This window comes from Tympanuchus pallidicinctus, unplaced genomic scaffold (assembly GCF_026119805.1).
Source record: "Tympanuchus pallidicinctus isolate F22 unplaced genomic scaffold, pur_lepc_1.0 scaffold2, whole genome shotgun sequence".
Lineage (NCBI taxonomy): Eukaryota > Metazoa > Chordata > Aves > Galliformes > Phasianidae > Tympanuchus > Tympanuchus pallidicinctus.
Genome location: NW_026294721.1, coordinates 25,787,759 through 25,815,401, shown reverse-complemented (window position 1 = coordinate 25,815,401; position 27,643 = coordinate 25,787,759). Strand labels below are relative to the sequence as shown.

General features: G+C 39.9%; 1 protein-coding gene across 5 annotated transcripts in view; it reads left to right on the top strand.

Moving 5' to 3' along the window:
• Positions 1–9,739, top strand: part of DLC1 (DLC1 Rho GTPase activating protein) — a 214,035-nt gene extending 204,296 nt beyond the window's left edge. For all 5 annotated transcript variants that reach the window (XM_052682373.1, XM_052682375.1, XM_052682374.1 and 2 more), the window contains 8 exons: positions 1,226–1,385; positions 1,624–1,822; positions 4,167–4,380; positions 4,728–4,842; positions 5,903–6,124; positions 6,768–6,985; positions 7,140–7,313; positions 7,818–9,739. In XM_052682373.1, coding sequence (XP_052538333.1) covers positions 1,226–1,385; positions 1,624–1,822; positions 4,167–4,380; positions 4,728–4,842; positions 5,903–6,124; positions 6,768–6,985; positions 7,140–7,313; positions 7,818–7,938 — 1,423 coding nt within the window. In that variant the 3' untranslated portion in view covers positions 7,939–9,739. The remainder of the gene's footprint in view (positions 1–1,225; positions 1,386–1,623; positions 1,823–4,166; positions 4,381–4,727; positions 4,843–5,902; positions 6,125–6,767; positions 6,986–7,139; positions 7,314–7,817) is intronic.
• The last annotated feature ends 17,904 nt before the right edge of the window (positions 9,740–27,643 follow it).

Below are 27,643 nucleotides of genomic sequence, written 5' to 3'. Positions count from 1 at the left end.
CAATAAAATTTTTCTTCTCCCTACCACAGGCCAGCCTCCTCCCTTCCCCAGGAGTCATAGAGAGTATTTAGCTTCAGCATCAAAGTACCTCCTGTTCAAAGGCTGTTATTATGTCAGCCTTTCTAAATACAGAAGTTGTTTGTTCTGAAAGACAGAAATAAGTATTGACCAGTTATCCCTGCATGCTTCAGATTCTCAGTGGAGATCGCAATGTGTTTTTTCACATTCCTTTGGCATGTTTTTTGACAAAGCAAGTATTATTCATACATATATCAATAATGCCCTAAACTTAACTGTATGGCAATACAAATTGGTTCTATTTTCCTATTTAACAGATTAGTCAGCTGTAAATATAATGCAGTGTTTGCATAGCTGTACTGTGTTTTGAAATATTAAATAGGTCTCCCTGTTCACCATGGCTACCATGTCCTATTAGGTGTTGTACCATACATTAAGTTTTCTTCTTGTTTAGGAAAATGAACTCAATATTCTCACGTTTTAATAGTTTTGGGGTTTTTTCCTTCATGAAAATAACACTTGGGAACTTAGGGATAAATCATTCTTTTGTACTTAGTAACTTTTTCCTTAGAGTCAAAAGCAAATGGAAAGACCTGTCATTGAAACTGGAGTAGGAAGTAGGAGTAACAACAGTTACTACTCCCTGACAAGGAGAGAGGTCCCTCAAAGGGGTTGTTTATAGAGCTGAAGTTTTTAGCTAATGAACTCAAATGTATTACATCAGTTTCTGCTGTTAAGCACTCTGGTGGGTGATGGACCCAGTTAGAGGACTTTGCAGAACAAGTAGTTGACATACAAAAGCTCATTGTACAAATGTCCATCTTTCTTGAAACCTAAAGAAGCAGTGTTATAAGGGGTCACTGACCACAGGATTTATTTTGACTCCTTTACAGTTCAGTCTGGCCCCTGCAGTTTTACCCTGTAGCTTTTGTCCTACTAATATTGGTAGAATAGAACCACATTAATACTTACAGGCAGAATATTGCCCTGAATTTCAAGCTTTTCTCTTAGAGAAACTGTGTTTTCTGTTCTTTCCCTATTCCAATACCTGGATGAATTAGCTTGTTTATATTCTCAATACTTCTCATATTATTCATCATACTAAAATGTTTCATTTATTTCACTTACTTTTTGCATTACCAGAAATCCATGAGATAAATGGTTGACAGAGGTTTAATTCAATTTTGTAATTTCTTTTACTTAATAGGGCAGTACCAAAATTTATGAAAAGGATAAAGGTGCCAGACTATAGGGACCGAAATGTATTTGGAGTACCACTGCAAGTCAACGTCCAGCGCACCGGGCAGCCCCTTCCACAGAGCATTCAGCAAGCCATGCGGTACCTCCGTAACCACTGCCTGGATCAGGTGGGTTTTGCTCTGCTCTCTCCTCTATACATTCAGCACCCATTCCTAATGTTCTGTTAGTTTTTTCTAATTCTTTGGTTAGACTGAAAAAGTAGACTCAGAATAAAATGAGCAATTCAAGAAAAAGCTTTCCATGAAATGACAATGCATACATAAGAGGTTGAAGAACATACTTAAATTTCAAATTTGCTAGACTCAATGTAAATTTATTTACTTTTCCATATGCAAATATGTTTAGGTTGGACTATTTAGGAAATCTGGAGTAAAATCAAGAATTCAGGCTTTGCGTCAGATGAATGAGAGTTCAACAGACAGTGTCAACTATGAAGGCCAGTCTGCCTATGATGTAGCAGACATGTTAAAGCAATTCTTCCGTGACCTGCCCGAGCCTCTCATGACCAACAAGCTCTCTGAGACCTTCTTACAGATATACCAGTGTAAGTACTGAGATTTCTAAAGCTAGATGACAAATCGTCATTTGTGTAGAAAAGGCAGAAATTTCCGGGCACTACACATGTTTTGTATGCTGATCTTTGTCTTTTTGTAGTAGCTATTGTATTACAGGCTACCACACAAGGAATTAATTTCATATTCTGTTTGCGTAATGATTTACTGGAGAAGTTCTTTTCATTTCACCTTTCTCTGGTGAACAAATAAATCCTCCATTGCTTGCTGTAGAGTTTCCTTTCTTTTTTCAGTTTCCTTCGTAATACAGTATATTTTCAAGTTGGATCTGATGTGTCTAAGTAGAGGAAATGTGCAAAGAGTACATTAACAATCTGGAGCTTTTGAGTTGTTTTTTGTTATTTTTCTAAAAGCAAGATTGCCATAATAGTCTGCTTTCTTTTAATTCGTATTTGTTCTTCACCATCATTTTTTAAAACAATCTTTTAAGTTGAAAGCTTTTCCATTACTAATTTTTAGCTACCTTACCAATGGGTACCAAAACCAGAATGTTCTTAGAATAAATGGCATCAAAACATGTATTTATCAACACATCTGAAAAGAAATTATTCATCTTTCTGGGGTGACAGATCCACTTCCAGCAAGGGAGACATTCTTTATTGTGAATGAAATAAATCAGGTTCTGTATAGATGACTGTTTTGTGCTTTCCAAACAACATATTGCCCTTCAAATGCTATTTCAAAGTTGTTACATTATAGGAATACTTTAAATGCTTTTTAAAAAGCATTTTATAAAATGGCCAAAGATGAATTAATGTTTGGTGACTAGGACCCCAAAGCTTCTTGAATTATTCATGGAGATCCAAACTGATGCAATGCAGGCACTTTGCTGATCCTGTTTCTTTTTCTAAGGCCAATCCAGCTCTCTCCTCATGTATTCTTCCCATGGTAGCCTAGCTACAACACAGCTCACTGCAAAAACACTTTCCTTGAGCCACTACAGTATTTTGTGCCTTCCCCTATGATTATGGTGCAAATGGTTTATATCATCCAGGAACTTCCCTCAGACCTCCGGAGGTGGAGGTGACAGTTTAAAATAAAAACATACACATACATACTGTTATTTCAGAGCACACTTTTGTGTTGGTGTTGTTTCAATTCCCAGGAAAGCTTATGGAAAAATCGAATCAGACTCTCCACTTCCGTGCATATTAAGCAGCAACTCTTTCTGGTTAGTGCCAGAAAAAGCTTGACACAGAATCACAGAAGTATCTGTTCCTTTCCTTTCACAGTATGTCTGAGCAATCCCCAGAGGTGGTCAGGAAGTATTCTCTCTGAGCAAAAAGCCTTAAAGCAACTGTAAATTTTGCTTCCCTACAAAGGACAAATTTTCTCTTTGCTTTAGAGTTACGCACCAGGCTGCACTCTGGAATTGCCCATACATGGCTTAAATGTGTTTTGAGCTGATTTAGGAGACAGCATGAAGAACAGTCAATTACTTTCTAAACTCAGTGCTGGCCTTATGAAATTGCTGAAGCCCGAAGCAAATTTTCAATTAAATATCTGGTTAGCAATGCATGTATTATGGGGCATGCAGTCAGGGCAGTGTGGAGCTAATGATACAAGTGCTTCGGGACTCAGACTCTCGTGTTGTCTTCGGGAATGGATGGCTTGTTGGAAATCCCTTTATAAGAAGCAGATCTTGTCTGGGTTATTTCATTATTTGTTCCCTTCAAGTTTGGAGAAGAAGGCCTTATATAAAGACACACATCAAATTTTTCCAATGGGTGTTTGTTGTTAGTAACCAAGGAGCTGTTTAATGGTATGGGGCTCCACAGCATTGACTTTCTTTTTCCACTGCATGACTTTGAATGATTTGCCTGATAAAGCAACCCAGTGTGTTTGGTAAAGCACTTTCTGTCTATTTTATGACATCATTGTTAGAAAGATTTGCTAGCCAATTTATTCAATTAATTCACTTTTTCTAAAATGCATTAATGTTTTTAATTTCTTTAAAAGCCAAAGAATTTCTAAATCGGCTGGACTGTTTGCTTGTTCACTGCCCGAGTCCAGGATTCTGTCATTTTAGTGCATCTGTGGGAGCAAGTAGCTGTGGAAATTAAATCTAAAATTAACTCTGGCCTAGGCACAACTTCTTCTTGCTTGCATTTCTTGTGAGACAGGAAATTACTGAGGGTAGTTAAACTAGTGGGTTAAAAAAAATTCCTTCGTGTTTCCTATGAATGGTATGCATCCTGAAGGAAATCGCTTCAAACTTGAGTTAAATATTTGAAGCTGGAGTTTGCTTTGGGATATATTCATGCTGTGTGTGTGGAAAATCAATGGGCTGATGAGAGAAATACTAATATTCTGCAGATGTGCCAAAGGATCAGCGTCTCCAGGCTATCAAGGCTGCCATTATGCTTTTACCTGACGAAAACAGGGAGGTCCTACAGATTCTTCTCTATTTCCTGAGTGATGTCACAGCTGCTGTGAAGGAGAACCAGATGACACCAACAAACCTGGCTGTGTGCTTAGCACCTTCCCTCTTCCATTTAAACACTCTCAAAAGAGAGAATTCTTCCCCAAGGTACGTCTCTGGAGAGCACAGCTTGTTGCTTCCAGTCCTGTTGACCCTTTTGATCACCTTGAACGCCTCAGAAGGCATCAAATGTAGAACAGTCCTGTGACCCTACTTTTTTACAGGTGTGGTGAAATATTAGCAATTTCACAAAAGGGTAGTAACTGGGGAATGCCAAAAGCAAAGTTTAGTGGGAATAGCAAGAGAAGTCAATAACAGCATGCCAAAATCTGGTCCCAAGCAGCACTGCTCTACACTACCAAGACATTCTGGAATGTGGCTGTTTTCTTACCAAATATCTCTCTTGCTCTGCATTAAATAGCTGGATTTGTGTGTGTATTCTTCTTCCTGTGAAGGGTGATGCAAAGAAAACCGAGTCTGGGAAAACCTGACCAGAAAGACCTAAATGAAAATTTGGCTGCAACCCAAGGGCTAGCCCATATGATTGCTGAATGCAAGAAGCTCTTCCAGGTAAAATACATCTGCAAAATCAATGGGTACAATATTGGGCAATATGGCTTAGGTCTGCTATATAATTGAAAGTTGCAAAAGTCTCTTTATTTTCATAAGGATTAGTATGTGATAAATAACCTTTTAAAAAACTTTGCATCCTGGTCTGAGTGCACACATGAATCTGAAGGAGTGCCAGGAAGGTTGTTTTGCTGACATGGGTGCTTAATAAACTCAAGACAGTTTTGGGGTCCAGGACATTTTTGTTACATGAAGGCTTCGTTTCAACCAGGTCTTCCAGTTTTTATTGTGTGGCCATGAGGACCTGTGAGCTTCAGCTCTAATTACAAAGCACAAAGCTATTTCCAAGAGTTCCAGTGTTTGCTTTATATTTAAATTCCCAAGAGAGAGCAAGTCTAGGCCACAAAAGCATTCTAAACTGTAATACTCTCAGACCACCGGTTGGAAGGTCTGTAACAACTAAGGCATGCTCCCTCTGGGGCCCAGCATGGAGAACTAGACAAGTCTGCGTTCTGGTTTTCCTCACTGTCATCAAACCTTTTCAAAGCCCACAACTGAAGGCATGCCTGTCTCTCCTCTTATAACTGACTATTGCCCCTCCTTCAGCCGGTCTGCAGGGTAAACTTTGCTGTGGGATTGAGTCTGAGTTGTGTAGCAAAGAAGGGATACTCCACGGGGGGGAGAAGAGGAAGAGGCACCCTGTAATTGAGAGACTAATTTGCATCAAATCAAGGTCACAGAGACACAAACTTAACTTCAGTATTGCTTCACATTGAGTTCTAGACCTGACAAATATATCTTTTAGAATACCGTTGGTATGCTAGCTCAGGTAATTAGCAGATATAATTACATACACATACTTACACAAAAACCTCTCTAGGCATCTCATTCTCAACCACAGTGTGTGACTACTGCCAACTTTAGGGTGAAGGGAACAGTGAGCATCTTATCAACAGAATATGATGCGTACTCATCCTTTTGTGACTGTGAAACTGCAATACTAACTCTGGGATTTATGGAGAGAGCTGCAAGAAGATCATTTGTCCTTCTCATCCTTCAGATACCTGAAGAAATGAGCCAGGGCCGGAATTCGTACACGGAGCAGGACCTCCGTCCCCTCAGCCTGGAAGAGCTCCGGGGCAGCAGCAGCACCATGGAGCCCTCTGACTACCACTGCTACCTCCAGGACTGCATGGATGACTTGCTGAAGGAAATGAAGGAGAAGTTTAAGGGCTGGGTCAGCTGTTCCACCTCAGAGCAAGCAGACCTGGCCTACAAGAAGGTATGCACACTAACTCGCTCCACCACTCTACTTTTTAGTGCATCATCTCTAATATAAGCCAGCTTTTGGTGTAGATATAACACTCGGTTCAGTGCACATCTTTATTTAGTGGATAGATTTGAGAAAAAATAATAATCTTTTGACACAATTGCACACCATCTATAAACAACTTGTCTTTCAGCAGCAGTCAGTGAACATGCATTGAATGGAGTTCTTGTGTTTATATAGCCCAGGAATGTTCACTGCATTGCATTTACACACCCTCACTCACTTGCGCAAAGCCTTGACAGGCCAACTTTTGTTATGCAGGCAGTGGGAGCAAAGTTTCTCTGCTCTGATCTTGCACAGCTCAGAACTAGCAGGCGGAGATATGTTTCAATCAGATTTGAACTAGGATATTTTAAGAAAAATGAACTGGGAAAGTTAGGGTATTTTTTTTTGTAGTACCACAATTGAACAGTAGTTCATAGGAGAGGACATAACTATAACTTAAAAATACTTTGGAAGTCAGCTTGCAAATGCCTTTTGCTCGTAGGAAAACAACCTCAGTCTGAAATTCCAACAACCTTAGTACAGTATATGTGTGCATTTGTGTGTGTATATTTAATTTGCTGTATTTATCCACTATGCTCATTTTCCCCAGGCATGTGAAGGTCCCCCACTCCGATTATGGAAAACTACCATTGAAATTGCTGCTACACCAGAAGAAGTTTTAAATCGTTTACTTAAAGAGCAGCATCTTTGGGATGAAGATCTTATAGACTCAAAAGTAATTGAACCTTTGGATAGTCAGACAGATATATACCAATATGTCCAGAACAGCATGGCTCCTCACCCAGCCAGGGACTTTGTCATCTTAAGGTAAGAGATTTTTATGCTGTAGCCACAAAACGTGTCAACAGAATCTCTGTAGAAAGCATGTTATGTAATTAAAAAAAAACTGTTTATGGTCAGTTTGAAGTATGTTTGTTAAATGTCTGTCAAAGGCAAGATGTTTTTTCTTCCTTTTTCATAGAACGTGGAGGACAAACTTTCCCAAAGGAGCTTGTGTGCTTTTAGCAACTTCAGTGGATCATGACCGTGCTCCAGTGGCGGGTGTCAGAGTCAATGTGCTCCTGTCTAGGTATCTGATTGAGCCCTGCGGGTCAGGAAAATCTAAACTTACCTACATGTGCAGAATTGATTTAAGGTATGGATTTCTATTTTTGTCCTTTTGTGCTGCTAACATGTATTTTATAGTGCCAAATTAGGCAGTGCAGCAGGCTGCAGCTTAGTCTATAGTGTATGCACGTAGAACTCTGAGAGGTCACAGAAGATTATCCTCTATACATGTCTAATAGCAAGGAGGGTTTGTTATATTAAGAACCCCCAGTTTGTGTTCCAACATAGCTGTTGGTATATAATCCCACCACTTTATCTGCCAGGTATATTTATTTGAATGCAAGTACATGTTAATGTTAAGTCAATTAATGAAGCAGACCAAATTCTCACAAAAGTTCAATTAACTTTTTTGCTCACTGCAGCAAATTCATTTTAGAGCAAATCTATGTATTAGCAAGGCTGAGCTGAGCAAGTAAGCAGTAATATAGAGATTTCACAGTCAGGTGTTAAACCAGCTCCTTCTGTATTTGAAAAGAAAAATGTGTGCAGTGTTGCTGATACTTTCTTCATTGTTTTTTTCCCCATCCATTAGGGGTCACGTGCCAGACTGGTACACCAAGTGTTTTGGACACTTGTGTGCATCTGAAGTAGTTAAGATACGAGACTCTTTCACTCATCAGAGTCTTGAGAACAGGGAAATAAAATGCAGGTGACTACTGAAGAAGAGGAACGGCTGTGCACTCCAGACCTCAACAACATAGATGTTACACAAAACAAAGGCTCATCTGCTGCAGACCATCTGTAAGTCATGTCATGAAGGGATGACAGCATGAGACTGTGAGCATTGACTGTGGCCATACCATACACTCTAAAGCTGCTTCCTGTCTGTTTAAGGTCTATAGTGTAGGCCTTGACTGGAATACATAGGAGGACTGTACAAAAAAAAAAAAAAAAAAAAAAAAAAAAAAAAAAGTATTGTACTATTAGGTGGTTTGAATTGCTTCTGAGAAGCAAAATTCTTTAGATGCAAAATATATTATGAAATATGGTGAAGGCTCATCATTCCCATGTGAAATGCTTGGCTTTATGTACATACCCATGTCATTTTATTTGTAGTGTGTTGAGGGACTTATGTATCCACTGGAATAGTTGGTACTCTTCAATGTGTTCTCACTGAGATAAGCAGAGAAAGGTCTGCACAGAGATTAAGAGTGAATGAGTGTATTGATGGTTGAAAGGACAGTAGAAGTTGAACTTGAAATGTGTCTGGTACACTGATAGGCAGCCAGGATGGATTTTAGTATACTGGATACAGTTGCCTCTCCTGTGGACCAGGAGTAGCCATCCTTCCCATTTGTCCATTCTGCATTCTGCTGAGCTCTAACGCTGTTAAAATCCTTATGCAGATGTTACAGTAGGCTTGCTCTGGCTACTGTTCACTCCTTATCCATATGATCTTTTGGGAGTGAAGGCAATTCTATATTAACTTTAAGTAAATAAATATACTTTGAAACAACATAGCAGCTTGGAAATGAAATGCCTACTTAACAAGCAAGAGAGCTGGTAGTATCAATTGTTATATTGCCAAAAAATATTTGTAGATTTTTACCCTCATTAAGTATATGTATGCATTTTAATGAGCCGTTAAATATTTTACCATCTTCTAATAGCTCAAGAGGAAAAAATTAAACACTGGAGTCACAGGACTCTTGCAGCAGCAGATGGAGTGAGTAGGGTAGAAGACTTGTAAGAGTTTGCTCCCTTTCTCTCTCTCTCTCTCCTTTGCCTGTTTTCTTAAAAGCTGCACACTAACATGAACAGAACCTGAATGTGAGCAATTTAGAGGGGTTCAGTTGGGGGCAGAGGGAAGGGGGGGGATTTTGTCTTGGGTTTTATTTGCTTTTAATTCCTTTGGGATATCCCCCCCCACAGCCCTAACAAAGTATATGAACTGTAAGAAGTATTGAGGTCCTACAGAAAGATGTTGTTCAGTAGGTGCTACTGTAAAGGTGAGGTGCAGTATTAAGTGACACATGTATTTTGTGGCAAGAGTATGAATGAGTGGAAAGATGGAATTTTGACTGAGACTTTGTTACCATTGTCAGTATTATTTTAAGCTTTCTGATGAAGATTTTTTTTAATTAATTATGGCAAATAATGTAGTACTTCCAGTAACAGTGTTCCTCATGAGTAGGAAAACCTTGTATAGTCTTCTACAACAAACACTTCTGAATTTGTAAAATTGTATGTTGTACATACCATTCTATTGTAAACATGTATACTTGCCCACAGTGTACTGTCAAACATAGATAAAGCATGGTAAAGATTATTTAAAATATACCTGTATTTATACCTCAGATATTCTTTTTGGGTTTTTGTACCTCAATATGTTTTCTATTGTAAATGTGCTTTACACAACTATGATGTAAGTGAGAGAAAGGAAGATGTTTAACTTGCTATAGATGTCTGTACAGAATATATCCAATAAGTGCACTATTAAATGTTTAAAAAAGATCATTGTAACATTTATATTTTTTTCCACATCCTTTTTTCTCCTCCTGCCTTGACCTTATTTCTGCAAGCTGAATCAATACCCTCACTGATTTCTCCAGCCCTTTGAACTCCTGCTTTATGGGGTATGGGATCAGCTGGAAGTCCTCCTTTCCTCCTTCCAGTTCCCCAGCTTTCAAAGTCCCAACTAATCACCATCACCTAACTTTCTTGTCTACAAATACATGTACTATTACCATTCGGTGTGGGAGGGATGATTCAGTGTTGGTTTACTGCATGCTGAAGCTAATTCTAGTATCAGAACATCTTGTTGTTGGTTGTTTTTTTTTTTGTTTCTTTGTTTGTTTGTTTTAAGCTGAGTGGATCTTACTGTAATGCTGTGACCAAGGCATCTAATAACCATAGTGATGATGACATGCAGTACTGTGTAGTAATTAACATCATACAATTCAAATTATTGGCTATGTTCATTCAACATCAAATCAATTTGAGGTACACAATAGCCATCTCTATCCCTTGTTAATGGCAACCCCATAGAATCATAGAATCATAGAATCACCAAGGTTGGAAAAGACCCAAAAGATCATCCAGTCCAACCGTTCACCTATTCCCAATAGCTCCTACTAAACCGTGTCCCTCAATACAACATCCAGTCTTTCCTTGAACACCCCCAGGGTCGGTGACTCCACCACCTCCCTGGGCAGTCCATTCCAGTGCCTGACCACCCTTTCTGAAAAGTAATACTTCCTCATGTCCAGCCTGAATCTCCCCTGCCGTAGCTTGAAGCCATTCCCCCTGGCATGCTGCATTCCTCCCCATGCTGCATAGAGCCAGTTTGACGTGCTTCACAATGTTGAAATTCAGTACTGCCTTCTATAAGTAGGAGAGTAGAAGTTTTTTTTTGTTGTTTTGTTTTTTTAAACTATCATTCTTCAAGTACATAAATAGTCACTGGCCTTCATCTTACATACAGAAAGCCATGTCACTGACACATAGTCAGGGCACCAAAGTAAGACTGGTAGATGATACAGAACAGTACAACAAATCCCTGGGGAGAGCAGGACCTGCTATACCTTCACACCAGTTTATGCAACAGGATTATTAGCCTGCATGTAGTATCCATAGCTCAGGCTAAGATACTTTCTGCTTAATATATCTGAAAATTAAATGTTATACATAGATGTTCTTCCTCAGTGCCAGAAGCACAGGTTCCCAATCATTGAGAATAAAATAAAGATAATGGTTTAATTTACCAATGCATTTAATTTGCAAAGACAAAATACTCGTTTCTCATCTGTCAGTGCAGAATTATTTCATTTCTCTAGGAGAAAAAAAAGTATTAATAAACATCCAAAATCCTAACTAGTATAGCACTGAAAGTGAAGTATTGTTATTACTGATGATAATAGAAAACTTGCAACTATTCTTCTTTTGCATAAGTGCGCTATCCAAGACTGGAGGCTTGCTCACTTCCCCCTCCCCATTACCCTGATTGCCAGAGGCTTCCTGAGTTCTTGTAAGAAATGAATTTCCAAGCTGAGGCCAGGAACTCTAAAGTGCAATGTAGGGTGGGAAAGAAATCTAAGCAGAAAAAGATCCCATGAAAAGAAATTAGGACACTGAAGGAGTACGTTTACGCAGAAAGATTCAATATACATAATCCAGCCACTAGACAAGAGGTAGTAAATGTCTACTAGCACTGGAAGGTCATAAAAACACAGAAGAAGAGTTCAGACTGCCTGAGTGGGTGTATAAGTTGGGATAAAAAAAAATTGTTAATGGAAAATCTGAAGCAGGAGAAAAGGAAAAGACATTTTCCACACAGCAAGAGGTCTTTGAGGCTGTGGGACAGTCTCTCCCTGAGAGGCAAGAGCATAAGTCATCTAAAACTGTGCAGTCTAAAACTCTGGAATCATTCCTTTACTGACTTCCATAAAGTATTATGAAGGCCTAAGAGAGATCATCTGACCATTATTTAACACGATTACAGGATTTGCAGACCACCAGTTTTCATCTGTAAGTGTTGAGTAACACTATTCCCCGAGTAAGAAATAACAGTGTCAATAATAAAGTCACTTTGATGTAACATTTATTCTGGAAGTTGCTAATGAGCAAATCTTTCTTGCAGCTTATGTTTTGCAGAAGCGGATTTTTGTTTAAGAATGAAGATACAGTGCCTCCATTCTACATGCTAGGAACATAACGATCGCCACAGGCTCAGTCAGTCAGGTTGATGGTTGGACTTGATGACTTTTTCAAGGTCTTTTTCATCCTAGATTATTCTATAGGCACATTACCTGAGCAGTGGGACTATCTTTTGGTTTTCTAACATTCACTCAAAGCCTATCCCAATTAGGAAGGTCTGTTAGCATGCTTTGTTCGTGCAATGCCTGTGGTGAAAGAATATTACTATTTAAATATATACATATATATATATATACACACACACACACACACACACACATATATATAATATATATATATAGAATATATACATATTCAAAAAGTAGAATGCTAGAAGTGCTAGTGCAATTTAATTACATTACACACATTCCAAGGAGCTAGATTAAATAACATTTTCCACAGTATGACTGATAGCCCCTACAATTTGTTGAGATAAGCCCATTTTAAGCATAAATTCAGGACAGCATAGAAGTGAGGAACAAGGTTTGGGGGTCTTGTGCCTCATCATTAGAACTGCTGGAAGACTTCCAGTAAATGAAAGGGTAATTTCAAAAAAGCTTGGTTCCAGTTAAGTCATTTGAATGTCACTTTAGACAACTGTTATCTTTTAAATACACCAGCTAGAAGCAGAAATAGATTGTGTTCACAGCACAGCTTAGAATAAGATGGAGTGCAGGGTGTCAGCAACTGCAGAGGGGTTCTTCTGGAAAGACGACGAAGAGCCAGCTGGCCAAACATTTCTGACACTTCTAGTATCCCAGTAAGCAGCAGAGCATTCTGGAATATTTATTCACAACAAACCAAAAGGTCACTTCTTCAGAATTCTCTATTGTGTCAAGTAAACAGTTCAAAGAAAATATATTTAGGTCAGGGTGCAGTTGTCATCTGATTAAACATATAATCTTCACCTAAAATATAGTTTAACTAACCCTCACTGCACAGCTAGCAATGTCCCTTGTAGGCCACCTTATTCCCTACTTGAGACATCTGTATGATTGAGCATATTTTAAGTACTCCATTTACACATTTGAAAAGGAACAGAGACACCAAAAAATCCTCATTTTATGTCAGTCATCTCCAGCAGTATTTACTTTTCTTATTTCATTTCTCCAAGTATTTGCCAGCACCACAGCAGTATAACTGAATCTCTACAGAGCACCCATGAGGATTTCACTGGTGTATAGAAATGTTGGTGGGTTGTTTTTTTTTTTTTCGTCAGAACAATTTTGCAGTCTTTGTCCTTATTGTCAAAAAGGATATACAGAAAAACAGTTTTGAAGGCCTTCCTTGTTAGTCTTTTTAAAAAGAAAAGGTGCTCCATTATGTTACCCTGTCTGGAAGACAGCACCTGCTCTTCCTCTACATAGGCACTGTGTTCTAGTACCTGAAGCCTGGGAAGAACAGATACCAGGTGCCAAAAATGCAGAATTCTAGTTTTGTGACTACAGCAGTGGTGAGGTATCCACCTTCCAGAAAGGAGAGAAGCAAACCAAAGCAGAGGATGCTCAGTCATACACAGCAAGAATTGCAATTATCATCCTCAAGGGCATTCCTTCTCTGTTCCATGCTCCTTATCAGATCAAATGCCACATGCAGCATAGAAACATAGTCCTATTAACTTTGGCATAGCATTTAATTAAAATGGAAATAAACTACATTTAGAGGGGAACATAACCACTTATGCATGGATTCCAGAACTGTCACAGCGCTCAGCAGCATTGGTGTTACACTCTGCTTGCTCTTCTGTCTCCCTGATTTGGGTTTGGAGGCCTCAGCAAACACAAAGAACTGTACCTAAAGACCTTTTAAGAATGACATTAAGCAAGCAAATAAAGTAGAGATTTTCTAGCTTCTAGCTGAATGACTGAGTCATAGACTAAGTAAATAAAATTGAGCTTGATCTCTTCCCCCTTCCAACCTACATCAAGAACTAATAATTCTATATAGTAATAGCATCCAAACATTGAGGCAGAACACAGACCTCCCGGCATTAGTTACAAACCAGACCAGGCAGAGGAGTTATCAGACTAAAGTAAGTTCAGTTATTGGACTGGGGATAGGGGAAGTGCTGTGCCCCAAATATCTCCCCTGGTAAGGCAAGGCACACAAAGAAGGAATGAATGATCCATTGATGGCAATTGGGTTTAGAGGCCCCACAGCTTAGGTTTACAGAGATCTCAGCAGGCCAGCCATGGCTACCAGGCTTTTAGGTGTTTCTCTGCTTGAAACTCCAGACACAGGGAGGCCTTAGGGAGCTAGAGTGTCTGAAGTTCCAGGCTTGGATAGAGCTGCGTCTGGGTTAGTGCTTGGAGCAGAGCAGCACAGAGAGCTGCACAAAGATGCCTCAGGAACAAAGACAGCACACCCTGACTTCTGGAAAGGTCAGCCATCAGCCCTATAAAAGTAGTAACTGTTTTCAGTATATCATTAACACTTGTAATTCATTATTTAAGTCTTCAGAAGTGTTTTTTATTGTGTCTTTTTTCTTTATGAGCTTGGAGAGAAGCATGCTTACAGAAGTACTATTTTTGCATGCTTTGATTTCTACACAAGTCACTGATTTGCTGGGCTTAACTGTGAATATATTTTTCAAAAGAGGCCACAGGATGTTCCCTGAGCTGTGCTCCAAAGATCTCTGCAGCGGTGCTCCTGCTTGATGTGTAATGCACTTATCCTTGTAATCACTTGCTAACAACATATATATAATATTATATTTATACATAAATATGTATTTTATATAAGTTGTGTGTGGAGTTTTGGTTTTTATTTTTTGTCTTTAGAGTTAACCACCTATTTGTAGTTTTTATATGAGACTTTGCACTATCTCCTTTAAGTTCCTTTCCTGTGCCTCCTCTTCCTCCACTGCTAAATGGTCAAAACATTTTCCAGACCCAGCAGCTCTGTGCAGCCATTTACTGACTTCTGATGAAAGAGCTGCTGCCAAGTTTTATAAAGAATGTTCCCCGGGGCACAGAGGGGCGGGAAGTATCCTTCATGGCCTCTGTTTTCTTCCCATATTGTTTAACAAACAAGAAACCCGCCCGCAGCCGCTCTGACCTCTATTTAGGCACATCCCTTTCAGGCAGTGACACAAATGCACTAGGAAGGAAGTGTTGTCATGGCCCTTAGAAAAGATGCAGGGAAATAAAGGCCGACGCTGTGAGGCTAAACAAACAGGCTCACTCTCCTCTATCCTGCTCTGCTGCCCGATTCCTTCAGAAACCATGCCCAACAGCCTGGCTAAGCCCATTCCCCAAGTTTCTCCTATAGATATATAAAGGTTGTAAAGCCAAGCTGAGAACAAGTTCCTGTTTGAGCTGCTTCTTTTTTACCCACAGCTCCAAAGGAATTCCAAATCAAATTACTTTTGATAGACAAGAGATGAAACAGATGTGTTACTAACCCCACTTTATGGAAGAGAGCATAAAGATTTCGGAACCAGGGATGCTACTACAGTGTTTGAAAACCAGACTCAGTACTGCAAGGTGATCATGAGAATGAGTTGTAACACATCAGAACTGACAAGCTTTCCTTAAATAATGCTTTAACTAGGGCAAAGAAGAAAAATTACTGTTATTTTTATGTGGTTGTTAAAAGATTACAAGAATTATTTTTGAAATATTTCTACATTTCTCTGGTAAATTCCATTGATTGTAGTCTCAGCTTGCTGAAACCCCAGCAATGAGAGTAACCTCAGAGTAGCTACTATCCTGAGGCCACAGCAGAAGCAGAGCCAGGGTGTCCAGCACCACTGGGTTCCCCTTGCTCACTAACAGCACACTGACCATCAAAGCTGCTCATCAACAGCCATTGGCTCCAGCCTGGACAAAGGAAGGGAAACCTCACTGCGAACGCCTTTCTGCAAAAGCACTGTCCTGCCTGCAGTCTCACAGACTTCTCAACTTTTCTTAAAGTTTGTTGAAGGAACACACAGAAAAGCAGCCCAAGCATTTGCAAGGATTTTTTTTGAGAGCCTTGCCCTGTTCTGCTCATCACTCTGATAGCACTGCACAGCACAGCAGACAGAATGCAGGATGGAGCCTGCTGGGTGTCACAACCGACAGCACTATTTGTGCTTCTGCCTGAGCAGCATCCATCAACCACAGCTGATGGATAGCACCACATCCAGCCAGCTCCTGGAGGAGATAACACTCAGTAATTTGTTATCAGTTGTTCCCCAATCAGTATTACTGGGGGGAAAAAAAAAGAAAAAATGTTTTTAAGCAAATCAGATTTTCTTTTGTTTTTGTTTTATACCTATCATTATGTTCCAGGAGTTCATCAACTGGCATAAAATGAAGATACAGACAGCTCACAACCGCTTCAAGTCTGTTGGTTTCATGACTACAAGATAACCTTTGTAAGGAAATATTTCCTAGGCTGCCATTCCTTACAGCTCACCAGCCTATAAATACTATTCTCTTTCTTCGGTCAATTATTGATCAAGCATATTTAGTGTGATTTAGACATGAATGCTTCACTAAAGCACCAAAAATCCATAAATGCTTTTCAAGTGCAAGTAAGACTCTCTGGTTACTCTCTGAAACACTGCAGCAGCAGACAGGAGGCTGAGAAGCAGCAGTTCTAGGAAACATTTCCTGCTGTAGCCCTGCTGTCTCTTACACTTTTTGTTCTGCAAACCCCCATTAGAGCCAGCAGGCTGTCTTGTAGGGCACTTTCCCACTGCTTTTGTGCTCTGCTTGATGACAGTGGTCACTTCATCCTCACAGGGCCAGAACTGCAGCTACTCCAGGCTCAGCCCTGACACCTTACTGCCTTCTTCTGCATTGATCGGATGAAAAACCTTCCACAGGCAGCACAGACTAGGTGGCCTCATTTGCTTATAGATTACATCATCTTTAGTAGTACTTAGAGGTAAGGCGCTTGTCATCAGCCTCTTGGAAAGCTGAATTCTGAATAATCATCTTTCTCAAGAAATGCATGGGTTTCTATGAAGGGAGGATTGTCCAGGCATTTTCCTTTCTGTGACAAGATCAGAAGTAACTTAGCCTTGCCAGTTGTTTTTAAACACAGACATTTAAATCACCAAACAAGGCACCCACAAGCTCAGGATCATCAAAAGTGTTTGACTATTTTTGTCCAAAAGCAAATAAAACTTTTAGCTGATGTGCCCTACACCAAGTCTCAGCTGCTCCTAGTTAATTGAGACCCACTCAGGCAAAGCACTGTCATTCCTTGGGAAGTTTGCAGATGACACCAGACTGTGTGATGTGGTAGACATGCCCAAGGGACAGGATGCCATCCAGAGAGACCTACACAGGCTCAAGCAATGGGTTCATATGAACACCATGAGGCTCAATAGATTCAAGTGCAAAGTCTTACACCTGGATTGAGGGAAACCCCCACTAATACAGGCTGAGGGATACAAGGACAGAGCATGGCCCAGCTGGAAAGGATTTGGAGGTACTACTGGTGGATGGCAAGCTGATTATGAGCCAGCAATGTGCCCTCACGGTACAGAGAGCCAACCTTATCCTGGGTTGCATCAAAAGAAGCATGACCAGCAGGTAAGGGAGGTGATCCTTCCCTTGCACTAGTGAAGCCTCACCTTGAGTATTGCATCAAGGTGTGGAGTCCTTGGTACAAAAGAGATGTGGACCTGTTAGAGCACATTCTTTCATGGAATCATAGAATTGCACAGGTTGGAAAAGACCTTAAAGATCATCAGGTCCATCTGCAACTTAACCATACTACCCTAACTCTAACAACTCTCCTCTAAATCATATTCCTGAGCAGAGTCTGTTGTGATGAACTAAGGGAAATGGTTTCAAACTAAAAAAGGGGAAATTATATATACATATATATACACACACACTATATATATATATATAGAGAGAGAGAGAGAGAGTATATATACTATATATATAGTGCATATATATATAATATATATATATATGATTTATTTATTTTTAATACAATCAGAGTGGTGAAGTCCTGGCATAGCTTGCCCAGAGATGTGGTGGATACCCCACATCCTTGGAGGCATTCAGGATCAGGCTGGACCAGGCTTCGAGCAACCTGATCTAGCTGTAGGAGCCCCTGATCATTGCAGAAGATTTGAACTAGATCTTTAACGGTCCCTTTCAACTCAAAAGAAGATTCTATGAGATAAGCGTAGGTGTTGCTTTCACTCCTGCTCTCCCTGCAGCTCCCAGGTGATACTTTGCCCCACAAGGCCAGCTGTCCTTGGGCTGCCAGCTCCAGGCTCACCCTGGAGAGCAGAATTAGCCATGAAGGAAATTTCTCATTAAAGATATCTCAAACTCTCCCCTTTGGTCATTTTTCCTCATTGTTATTCCACAGAAAATAATAAAAATGTCCCCAAGAGAATCAAATGCAACACCTATAAGATAATCCCAGTGCAGATAACCCACTGTGCTGCCTCAGAGCGTATTTATAGCTGACACATGATTCCTCAGGGGATTACAGATTCTAAATCACTGCAGTTTTTTTTTTAAAAAAAAAAAAAACAAAAAAAACCCAAAACCTTCTTTCTCTTTAAGTACACCGAGTTCTTTTCACCACAGAACTGCAAGTCTAAAATTCACTGTTAAATGCAACCAGCCAGCTGAAATAACTTCTTGTTTCTGAAGCTCTAAGGCCATATCCAGAAAACCCAATAATCACTAACACAGTCATATTCATATGATAAAAGTATGATGGTATTAACAACTTGTACTAATATGTCTGAATAATCATCAGGGCTATACATATATATAGAACTTGCTCTACAGATCTGTTTTAGAGTCTTTTTCTACCTGTTTATAGCTCCAGGCAGGTCATCATCTATACAGACATAGTAATTAAGGATTTGGAATTCAGTTCTGTGGCCAATACTCCCTACAGAATGAGACATGGGGTTGGTTTTCAGCCACTTGGCATTTCAGATGCCCACTGGAAATCAGCTACTAGAAAGCTGTCAAAGGAGAACAGCCAGCAAGCAATTCCATTTCAGCATCTCAACAGGGGAAAGTGGTTGCCCTGAAGATCTCGATAGGAAATAGTTTTACTTACACAGCTCCACAGTCACTAATTCACTAATAGAAAGCCACTGATTCCATCTGCTTAAAACAAGGGCATGCAGCAGGAACCATCACTTCCCTCATGTCTCCATTTCAGAGGAGTACACTCCATTTCTTGAAAACAAGCTGGATACACGCAAGAAAACAAAGGAGGGTTTTTGAATCTCTGATGTTATAGAAATACCAAATAAATAAAATATCATAAATACAAGCATTTTTCTGAAATTATCACAAAGGGGTAGGAATTTAAACAGCAAATCAAAACTGACTTCAGTAGTTTCTAAGTTTTATTCACATATAAAACAATCAAGGTTTCTGTCAGCTAGAAAGAAAATAGCTTAACTAGAAACCATGGCTGTTTGCGAATAGTGGAAGGAGAGCAAAACCTAAGAACAGTGCAGAATCCAGCACCAAAGATATCGGTCTTGATTGGAATTCAAGTTTTAGCACCACCAATCAGTTTTGTTGAGTTTTGGTCCACACTGGTTTGCCATAGATTAAAGCTGCATGTGAGAAGGTAGTCATGATGCCCCCCCGTGAGCTCTCCTGGCTCAAACTGAGAACATCAACCACATCCTCCAGTCCTCCAGCCACAAAGCAACTTCCCTATATAAATGAGCTCTAGGAACTTTCCAGTGAAATACCTGTCTGGGTGTGATTTTAAACACATCAGACTGCAGGAAAAGAATCCTAAGACTTGAATGAGAAGTGTTTAACTAAGTAGTTCAGCTCCACATAACTAAATTACTGGGGGATGTATGGAAAGGTAGCACTGAACTAGAGTCTATGGCACATACAGAAGAGTTTTCCCTAGGACAAACACACCACTCGGTTCCAGAGAGCAGTTCACAGCTGAGCTATTCACATCACTACCTGAGACTTAACTGGCAGAAGCCAGTTCCCAGTGGCCTCCAATGCATCAGTGATACCATCATCAGCTCCTTGAAGTTACTTTGTGAGGCTCCCAGTTTCAGGGGTTGAAAGCCCACTGCAAAGATAGGAGCTAGTTTTAGTCTCATTTTACAGGTTGGAAAACTGAGAAGAATGAAGATTAGTGAAGACAGTATCATACACACTGTGAGGGAGATACAGCTGGAGGTATTTCAGAAGAAAGATCAAAGCAAGAATTCTGCAGGTGTTTTGGGGAGATCAGCTGTTCTTGAGTTTGTCTGTTCTGTGCATCTTGCAAAGCCGTGCCAACAGACCCACTAAAAAACATATTGTTATTTCTCTGTCGTACATAGGCAGGCTGGACAACAACACTTGATGACATCAGCAATACGCAATGTAGTAACAAATATAATAAGTTAATTATTCAGGGTTTCAGAGGGTTTACAGTAAAATACATCTATATAACCTCTCTCTTAAAAGACACCTCTGGTTTTTGCATTGTGTCCCTTCACCAGATTTTCTCAGGCCATTGAACTGGGAGATCTGATGCACAGAGTAGCAGATTGATCACATACAACAACCATTACATGCAGTGACACAGAGCCAAGGACACCATCAGGGAAAGCTGCGCCTTTTCAAATCCATATTGATACACTCCTCTCTCTGCATCCATCTTTTCTTCTCTTCTCCTTTTGGCAATAATTTCCTGGTTTATGCTGCTGCACTCTCATTTTTTCCCAAGGACCTCTCCCTGCCTTTCACTGAGTGAAAAAGCATCACTTTATTTTAAATAGGATAGCAATTCAAAGGCTCCACGCTTCAAGCTTGTTTGAAACATGCTGGATTCAGCTTTCCATTGCAGCAAACGGTAGCTGAGGCACCTTCCCTTACTAATCTGAAACACTGGCCCAGGACTGACATTAAATTACAAAATGGTGGCTCAGCAGATCAGCCCTGCCTGCCCTTGCTCCCAGCTTTCTCCAGAACTACTTGCTCATGGATGGACTGAACCAGGCTTGGAGCACGTGGATTTTCTGCTCAATGTCTGGTAAATGGAAAATGTAAAGCAAATAAGAAAACAGAGGCCAAAGTTGAATACAAAACTGTTTATTCAGTCTGTCTTTCAAAATACTTCTTGTTGGCACACACAGAAATAACTATTTTTGGATCGCTTCTGCATTTTGCTCTCAGTTTTTGTTTGCAGACAGATCCGACTTTTCCAAAGATAGAGATTAACTGACACCTAGTGGAAAATTGAGGCTTTCCTTCCCTATATTCTGTTGAGCAGCACTTTTTAAGGCAGTATTTACATAGACTGCATCCACATTACTATTATTATGGAAATGGGAGATCTGGGAGCCCCTGAAGTGCTTACAAACAAATTTATCCTTAAAACAGTCGATCTTCTGGAGTTGTTGCTCCTAGTAAACCAGAATTATTGATTCCCCAGTTAATGTCTTATATGTAAATATTTAAGAACTGAGAAGCGTTTTCTTCCAAAATTTTGGAAGCTTTTGTTTTGTTTTAAGTTCACCATATGGTGTCATTTATGACAACTAATGATAAATATGCAAAGATGATTTTGCCTTGTCCTTAGGTTTATACATGCTTCAGAATTCCATCTCAATAGTTGCTTAATGTTCAGCATCTGTGAAGGGATTTTGCAATAGAAGACAAATGCCAAATGCAGCTGAGCTGACTGCAGAGTTCCCACAGACTGATGTAGGTAGCATCACCCCTATGTTCTCGTGACTAATAGATTTGATTGGTGCAGTGCTGTGCTCTACAAGCCCTGCTGAGCAATTCTTTACAAGGTCCAGCTGGACTAGAATTAAATAGTGGGGATTCTTTCACAGACAAGATCTCTAAATATAATTCCATGGTACTGGGAGACTTCTGTATTCACTTCCTTAGAACAGCACTTTCATTCTTCTAGCACCTCTGCCCGCACGATTCAAACTTATCTAAACTGTCAGCTCCTGGCATAGAAAAATCCACATTCCTATTACTTGATCCCTCTGTCTCAGCCAAGGGAGATGAGTGTGTTTAGACATAATCTTCCATGCAATTTTTGAAGAAGCCCAGACCTTACTGTAAGTAGGTGAGAATACAGCTTGATAACTACCAGTAATGCCACTCAAATCCCAGAGGTGTGAATACTAGGTTTGGTACAGTGATCTTGAGGGAACCAACACACAAAACTATACAAACTGATTTGAATAATCAGATATTAATATATAGTTAAGTTCTGAGATCTGATTTACAAGCCAATCCTTTTTATGCCACTACTACCCAAAAAGCTGATTTGCTACCTAACCCCCTCAAAAAAGTCCTACAGATCCCCAATACCTTCTGCTCTACAACAACAGTGACCTAGATCTTCTAATTTTGCCTGTTAAAATAATTAATCACATTACAGAATCAATTTTACATTCTCATTCCAATTTGAGATAAATATAACTCTACATCTCTTTGAATGTATTAAGTAACTATTACATTTTTAATAAGCATTAAGCATTTCCAAATATCTCTGCTCCTACAAATGAAACCAAGGACTTTAGAACATAGCTGTAGATCCTGCGTTTGTATTCTGTCTTTCATAATACTCAGCTACCTTTAAGTTGGCTTCTAGCTGGATATGGGAAAGTCATCTTTTTCTACAGGATTATGGGATTTTTTCAGTTTGGCTCATTTATGAACTGATTTTCCTCTGTCCCTAGTTTTGTTCTCTGGGAACAGCAGATACCACAGAATGTTTTTGATTATCCACTTAATCCCCTTAGGCAACATAGTGTCTTTAGTCCAGGCTTCAGTAAAACTACATCTATTTGTCAAGCTTTTGGTTCTCAATTTAAGAAAAAAAAAAAAAAAAAAAAAAAGAACCTTGAAAAACTTCCTGTGGTCTCTTGTACAGCCTTTTGGCCAGTTCATACTGGAAGCACACTGTCTTATATCCCATATTCATACTTTTTATTCCTCTCCCTTAACTCCTTTTTAAAAACTAGCTCAATTTTATGTTTTATCCCTCAGTTGTGAGGTTTTCCAGAACTGTTACAAATATTGCTATTTGTTGTTTTGCTATCTCTTCTCACTCAGTTTTCAGTTTCTGAATTCTTCTGACACATTCATTCAACTTTTTGCATTTGCTCTCCAGGAAGTTGCAGGAGACTGCTATGAAGTCGCTCACAATGACCTCGGCATCAGCAAGAAAATGTAACATCATCCTGTTCTCCATGCACATCCAGCCAGCACAGGGAAAGCCAGCTTTGGTCCATGCAAACTGAAGGGATCACACCAGCTGAAACTTATCCCAGACTGCATGCTGATATTTCACTGTAACCTTTATAATCTGCTTGTATTTAGGAAAAGAAAAACAACAATCAACCACACAGGTCTACAGGTAATAGAGGCCACAAGAATGGCTTTTACAGTGAACCAAAGCTAGCCAACGTGGTCCTTCAGTGAGCTAACACCCTGAAAAAGCCCAGATTACCAAATATCACTTGCAAGGACGCAACTCAGCTTTGGACCATGCCAATGATTGAGCACAGACATCATCGTTAACTACTTAATTCCTCTGGAAACAAGGGGACTGCGAGTGCCTCAGATCCATGCCATCTAGAGAGTGACATCTCTCTAGGTACACCTAGTGAGTCATGCTTGGGAGAGGCTATTGTTTACTTGGGGTTTTTTGGTTCACTTACATTGGAAATGAGTCTTAACTGTCATGGCATACGGAGGGCTGACCAGTGGGCAGCCCAGCTCAGGCACCTAAGAAGAGCAGTCCCCCAAAGTGCCCAGCAGCAGAGCTTACTTCATGCAGTGCCATAGTCTGAGAGCCAGAGGCCAAGCATCTCACAGTGAATGCCCACACAGCCTGCTCAGGACTCCAGGCTGCTGCCCTGCTACAATTCACTGCCAACATCCCACAGTGCTGCACTGAAATCAAAACCCACAGGTTGATCTCCTGCTAAGGACAACAGCAAAATTAACCACAACTCAAAGACATTTTTCCTGAGTATACTACTGGTTATTTAAAACAATAATTACAGAGAAAATATATAGTAAAAGTCATTGACACCTCCTTATCTTTTTCGTGAAGTTTTTTCATGAACTACTTCCTTGTTTCAGAGAGAACATCTGTTGGTCTTTGAGGCTGTCACACAGCTCCTGAACAGCGTCCCTTGCAATTGCTAGTGTTTGGGGAGGTACATGTCTTCCCTCCCCATGCTTGACCCTCCTTCCATCTCATATCTCCTGTAGCCTGTTCCAAATGGGGAACAACTCTTCTGACCCATGCATAGAGGCACAACCTCCCCATACAACTATTCTACCCGCCAGTGATCTGCAATCCCCTTTGACATCTCAATGTTTATTATATCAGGTGGGTATTGCTGCACATGACTTCATCTTTTTTCAAACTTCATTGTAGGAGCGTTAGAACTGTTTATGCAACTTCATTATTAAATTTCTTTCTGGAAATTTTTTCGCTTAAATGTTTTTTTTCATAGCCCGTCTTTAGTGAGCTCTCATTTATGCTTCTTTTCTCTCAATAAGCAAAACCCTAATAAGTTATCACAGAGACATGAGCCAACACAGATTTGTGTGCTCATGTGGGTGAACTGCCCAGACAGACTAATGCTTTGTTTAATATTTCATGAAGACATGAATTATAAATTCAGTTCATATTTGAAAGATTTCTTCACAAAGGACTAAATCACTTCATGTTTCCAGTGAAGTCTCTATGTGAACTGAAAAGCAAAATGTGAATCTGGGACACAGAGCTGCATACATAACTTACCCTGTACTGGCCAGAAAAATCCCTGGACCTCAACAGCAACCACATGATCTCTGTCTCAGAATTCCCCATTTAGGACTTTACCCAACATCAGCAAAGCCAATGGATGTAACTTAGAGCAAATTCAGACACACACACAAAAAAAAAAAAAAACTTTTTTTTTTTTATTGTTAAACTTAACACATCTCCTTTTATTCTTTGATTTGGCATCTCTGGCTGAGCTTTGAAACTTTTCATGGTAACTAAACTATGAACACAAGGTGCTTGTCTTCCAAACAGACAAATGAAAGAAAACCAGAATATGTCTCAGCCCCACCATGGTCAGTCTCATACAAAGGCTGGAAGGAGAAACAGAGCTGGGAGAGCCAGTGGCTCCCTTCCCAAGGGGACCCAGGACCTGGGTGCAAGCTCCACAACCTTGAACACCCTTGGACACACCACCTGGATCTTCCAGCTATAGCCAATGACACCTGCACAACCTCATTCAGATGTTTGCTCTTGTCTTAGGCTGACCAGACATTTAAGCATTAATTAAACCTCCAAATCAATGAAAGAAAAGTTCCAGGGTAAATAGTTACTTCTGAGAACAGCCAAGGTTGTTCCAGATCAGGGAAGCCACCAGAAGCATCTGAGCCAGATTTTAGTACAATTACTCCCAGATCAGACTCTCCAGGCTTAAGCAATCTTCTTTTTTATTCATGTGGCTCTCCCAGGGCCCTCTCTCCTTCTACTTCCATCCAAAGAGACCTGGCTGAGCACTCATCTATGCCCATGTGTAAAATCAATGAATATTCAGATGTTATAATTACAAAATAAACAAGAGATTTCAGCAAAGCAGATTATGATAACAAAAGGAGAATAGATAGAAAGCTTACCTCCATCCTGGGCTCACTTACAAAACTACAGCAGAGCAGATCTCCAGAAGTGATCCTTCCCCACTGGTAGCCAGCACTTAAATAGGTCTAGGAGGCAGCACAGGTGAATTGCCTTCACCTGTGCTCCCTTGACTGACTCATGCTCGCCTCAGGTGATCAATCAGAGGTTCAGGCTTTGATTCAGCAGTTCCCATACACCATGCTGTATAGTTCTTTCTTCCTTGTTTTTAAATGGTTTGTTTAGCTCTCAGAAACTGCACCACACACTAGTTTCACTGTAGTGTAGGCAAAACATTTCCACATCTCCGTTAGCATTAAATCCCCCCTACACCCCCCCAAAAAAAGAGAATGCGTGGAAGTATTATGTGTGTCATCAGGAGTTAGAGTGACTTTTTAAGTAGTCCAAAAGTCAATGGTGAGACAGCTGATCTTCTTAAAATGGATAGGGCAATTCCCAGGAGGCTGTGAGCACTCTGACCATTATTAATATTGATAAGATCTGCTACTGCTCAGTACAGGCAGTGCCTTCTCAAGGCCATGTCATTGACTAGAACATCAATTTAAAATAGCCTAGGGATGCTGTGAGACCTGACCTCTATTAATGTTATCACCACCTCACTTCTAGCATTCTCTTATGTATGCTGGAAAGTGATTTTGACCAGTGATTCAGAAAACACTCTGCTTTGCCTTCTAAATAGAAAAGTTTAATGCCATATTGAAAAACTGTACTTTTTCTGCAGTAAAGCATTTGTTTTGATCAGGAGGCTAACTCCTCCTTTCAGAGGAAACATTGATTTGCCCTCCCCAGATGTTCATAATTAAATCTGTCTGTTCCTGTCAGCATTATGGTAAGGAAACAGACCAGTAATGGCTCATTGTGTTCCCTGTAGTTCTGACATGGTATAGTCTCTTCCATAAAGATGTGGGAAGAGACACAGAAAAGACTTGCTGCTGCTTTACTGTAAAGACTCCCATGAATGGGAGACTTGTTATCTTACGGGAGACATCAGTTTTTAACCTGACTGCACACATATACTTTTTTAGCATATTGATATCAAGGTGATGTTTTCAGCTAGATAGGAAGTATCTGCTTGCTTCTGTCCCTTCTTACTTCTTTCTTTTACTCATGAAAAATTCAAAGTAATTAAGAGTCACGGAGCATTCTTTCCTTCATTTAGAAAATAGCATTTCAGATATTAAATAAACAGTAAAAAGCAGCCAATGTTGTACAGAAATCAACATACTTCATTGTGACAGAAGAGGGCAACCTAACACCATCTCACTATTCTCATGCTCCTTATCCATCTACCAACTGGTTTGCAAAACTGAGCATTGCATCCCATCAACAAAGACAAATAGGGCAAAGAAATTATATCTAAAAATATTTCTAAAGTCAGGAGTCCTCCTTACCCGTTTTTTCTTCAGTGTTTCTAGTTCAGTTTGATCATAACTGCTGAGGTCCCTCCTACTAGCTTTGCTGTTGTTTCATCAGATTATTTGACTTTGATTTAAGATAACCTTTCTCTGTAGGAGAGCTGATGAGTTTAAAGGAGACAGCCAGGATGGGTGCAGGTGCTGCTGGTTTGCCTAGAATTGACACAGCAGTATTGTAGACACCTGCTGTCTTCAGAGATGCCAAGCTCTAGGAAGACATGAGAATAACCTAATGGGCTCAAAAAGCACCCAAAAATAGACAATGATGAATAAAAAACAACTGACAAAAAAAAAAAAAACGAAGAGAGAGACTGATGTATAGGTGATACCATTATTTGTTGCACTACTGCAGATGTTAAATGTCCTTAATTCTGTAAGTTAGTCATTGCAGTAAGGTTTGCTATACTGCTTTCAGGACTTAAGAAGTTACTGTCTCAGTTTTATCTTCAACTGTTAGAGGTAGAAGTATGGAATACCCTGAAAGTGTCATGATAAATGCAAGTTAAAGGGTAAACAATGAGAAATACACAGAAGGAAATGCTCAGAAAGAAGAAAATGAATGAAGTTAGAAAGAAATGGAAATAAAATTATTAGGAGTAATGGAGTCTTTCATAATTATTCTGCCAAGGGGGGGCTGCACAATCATTTGCATCTGAATGCAAAATGCTAAATATATTTACAA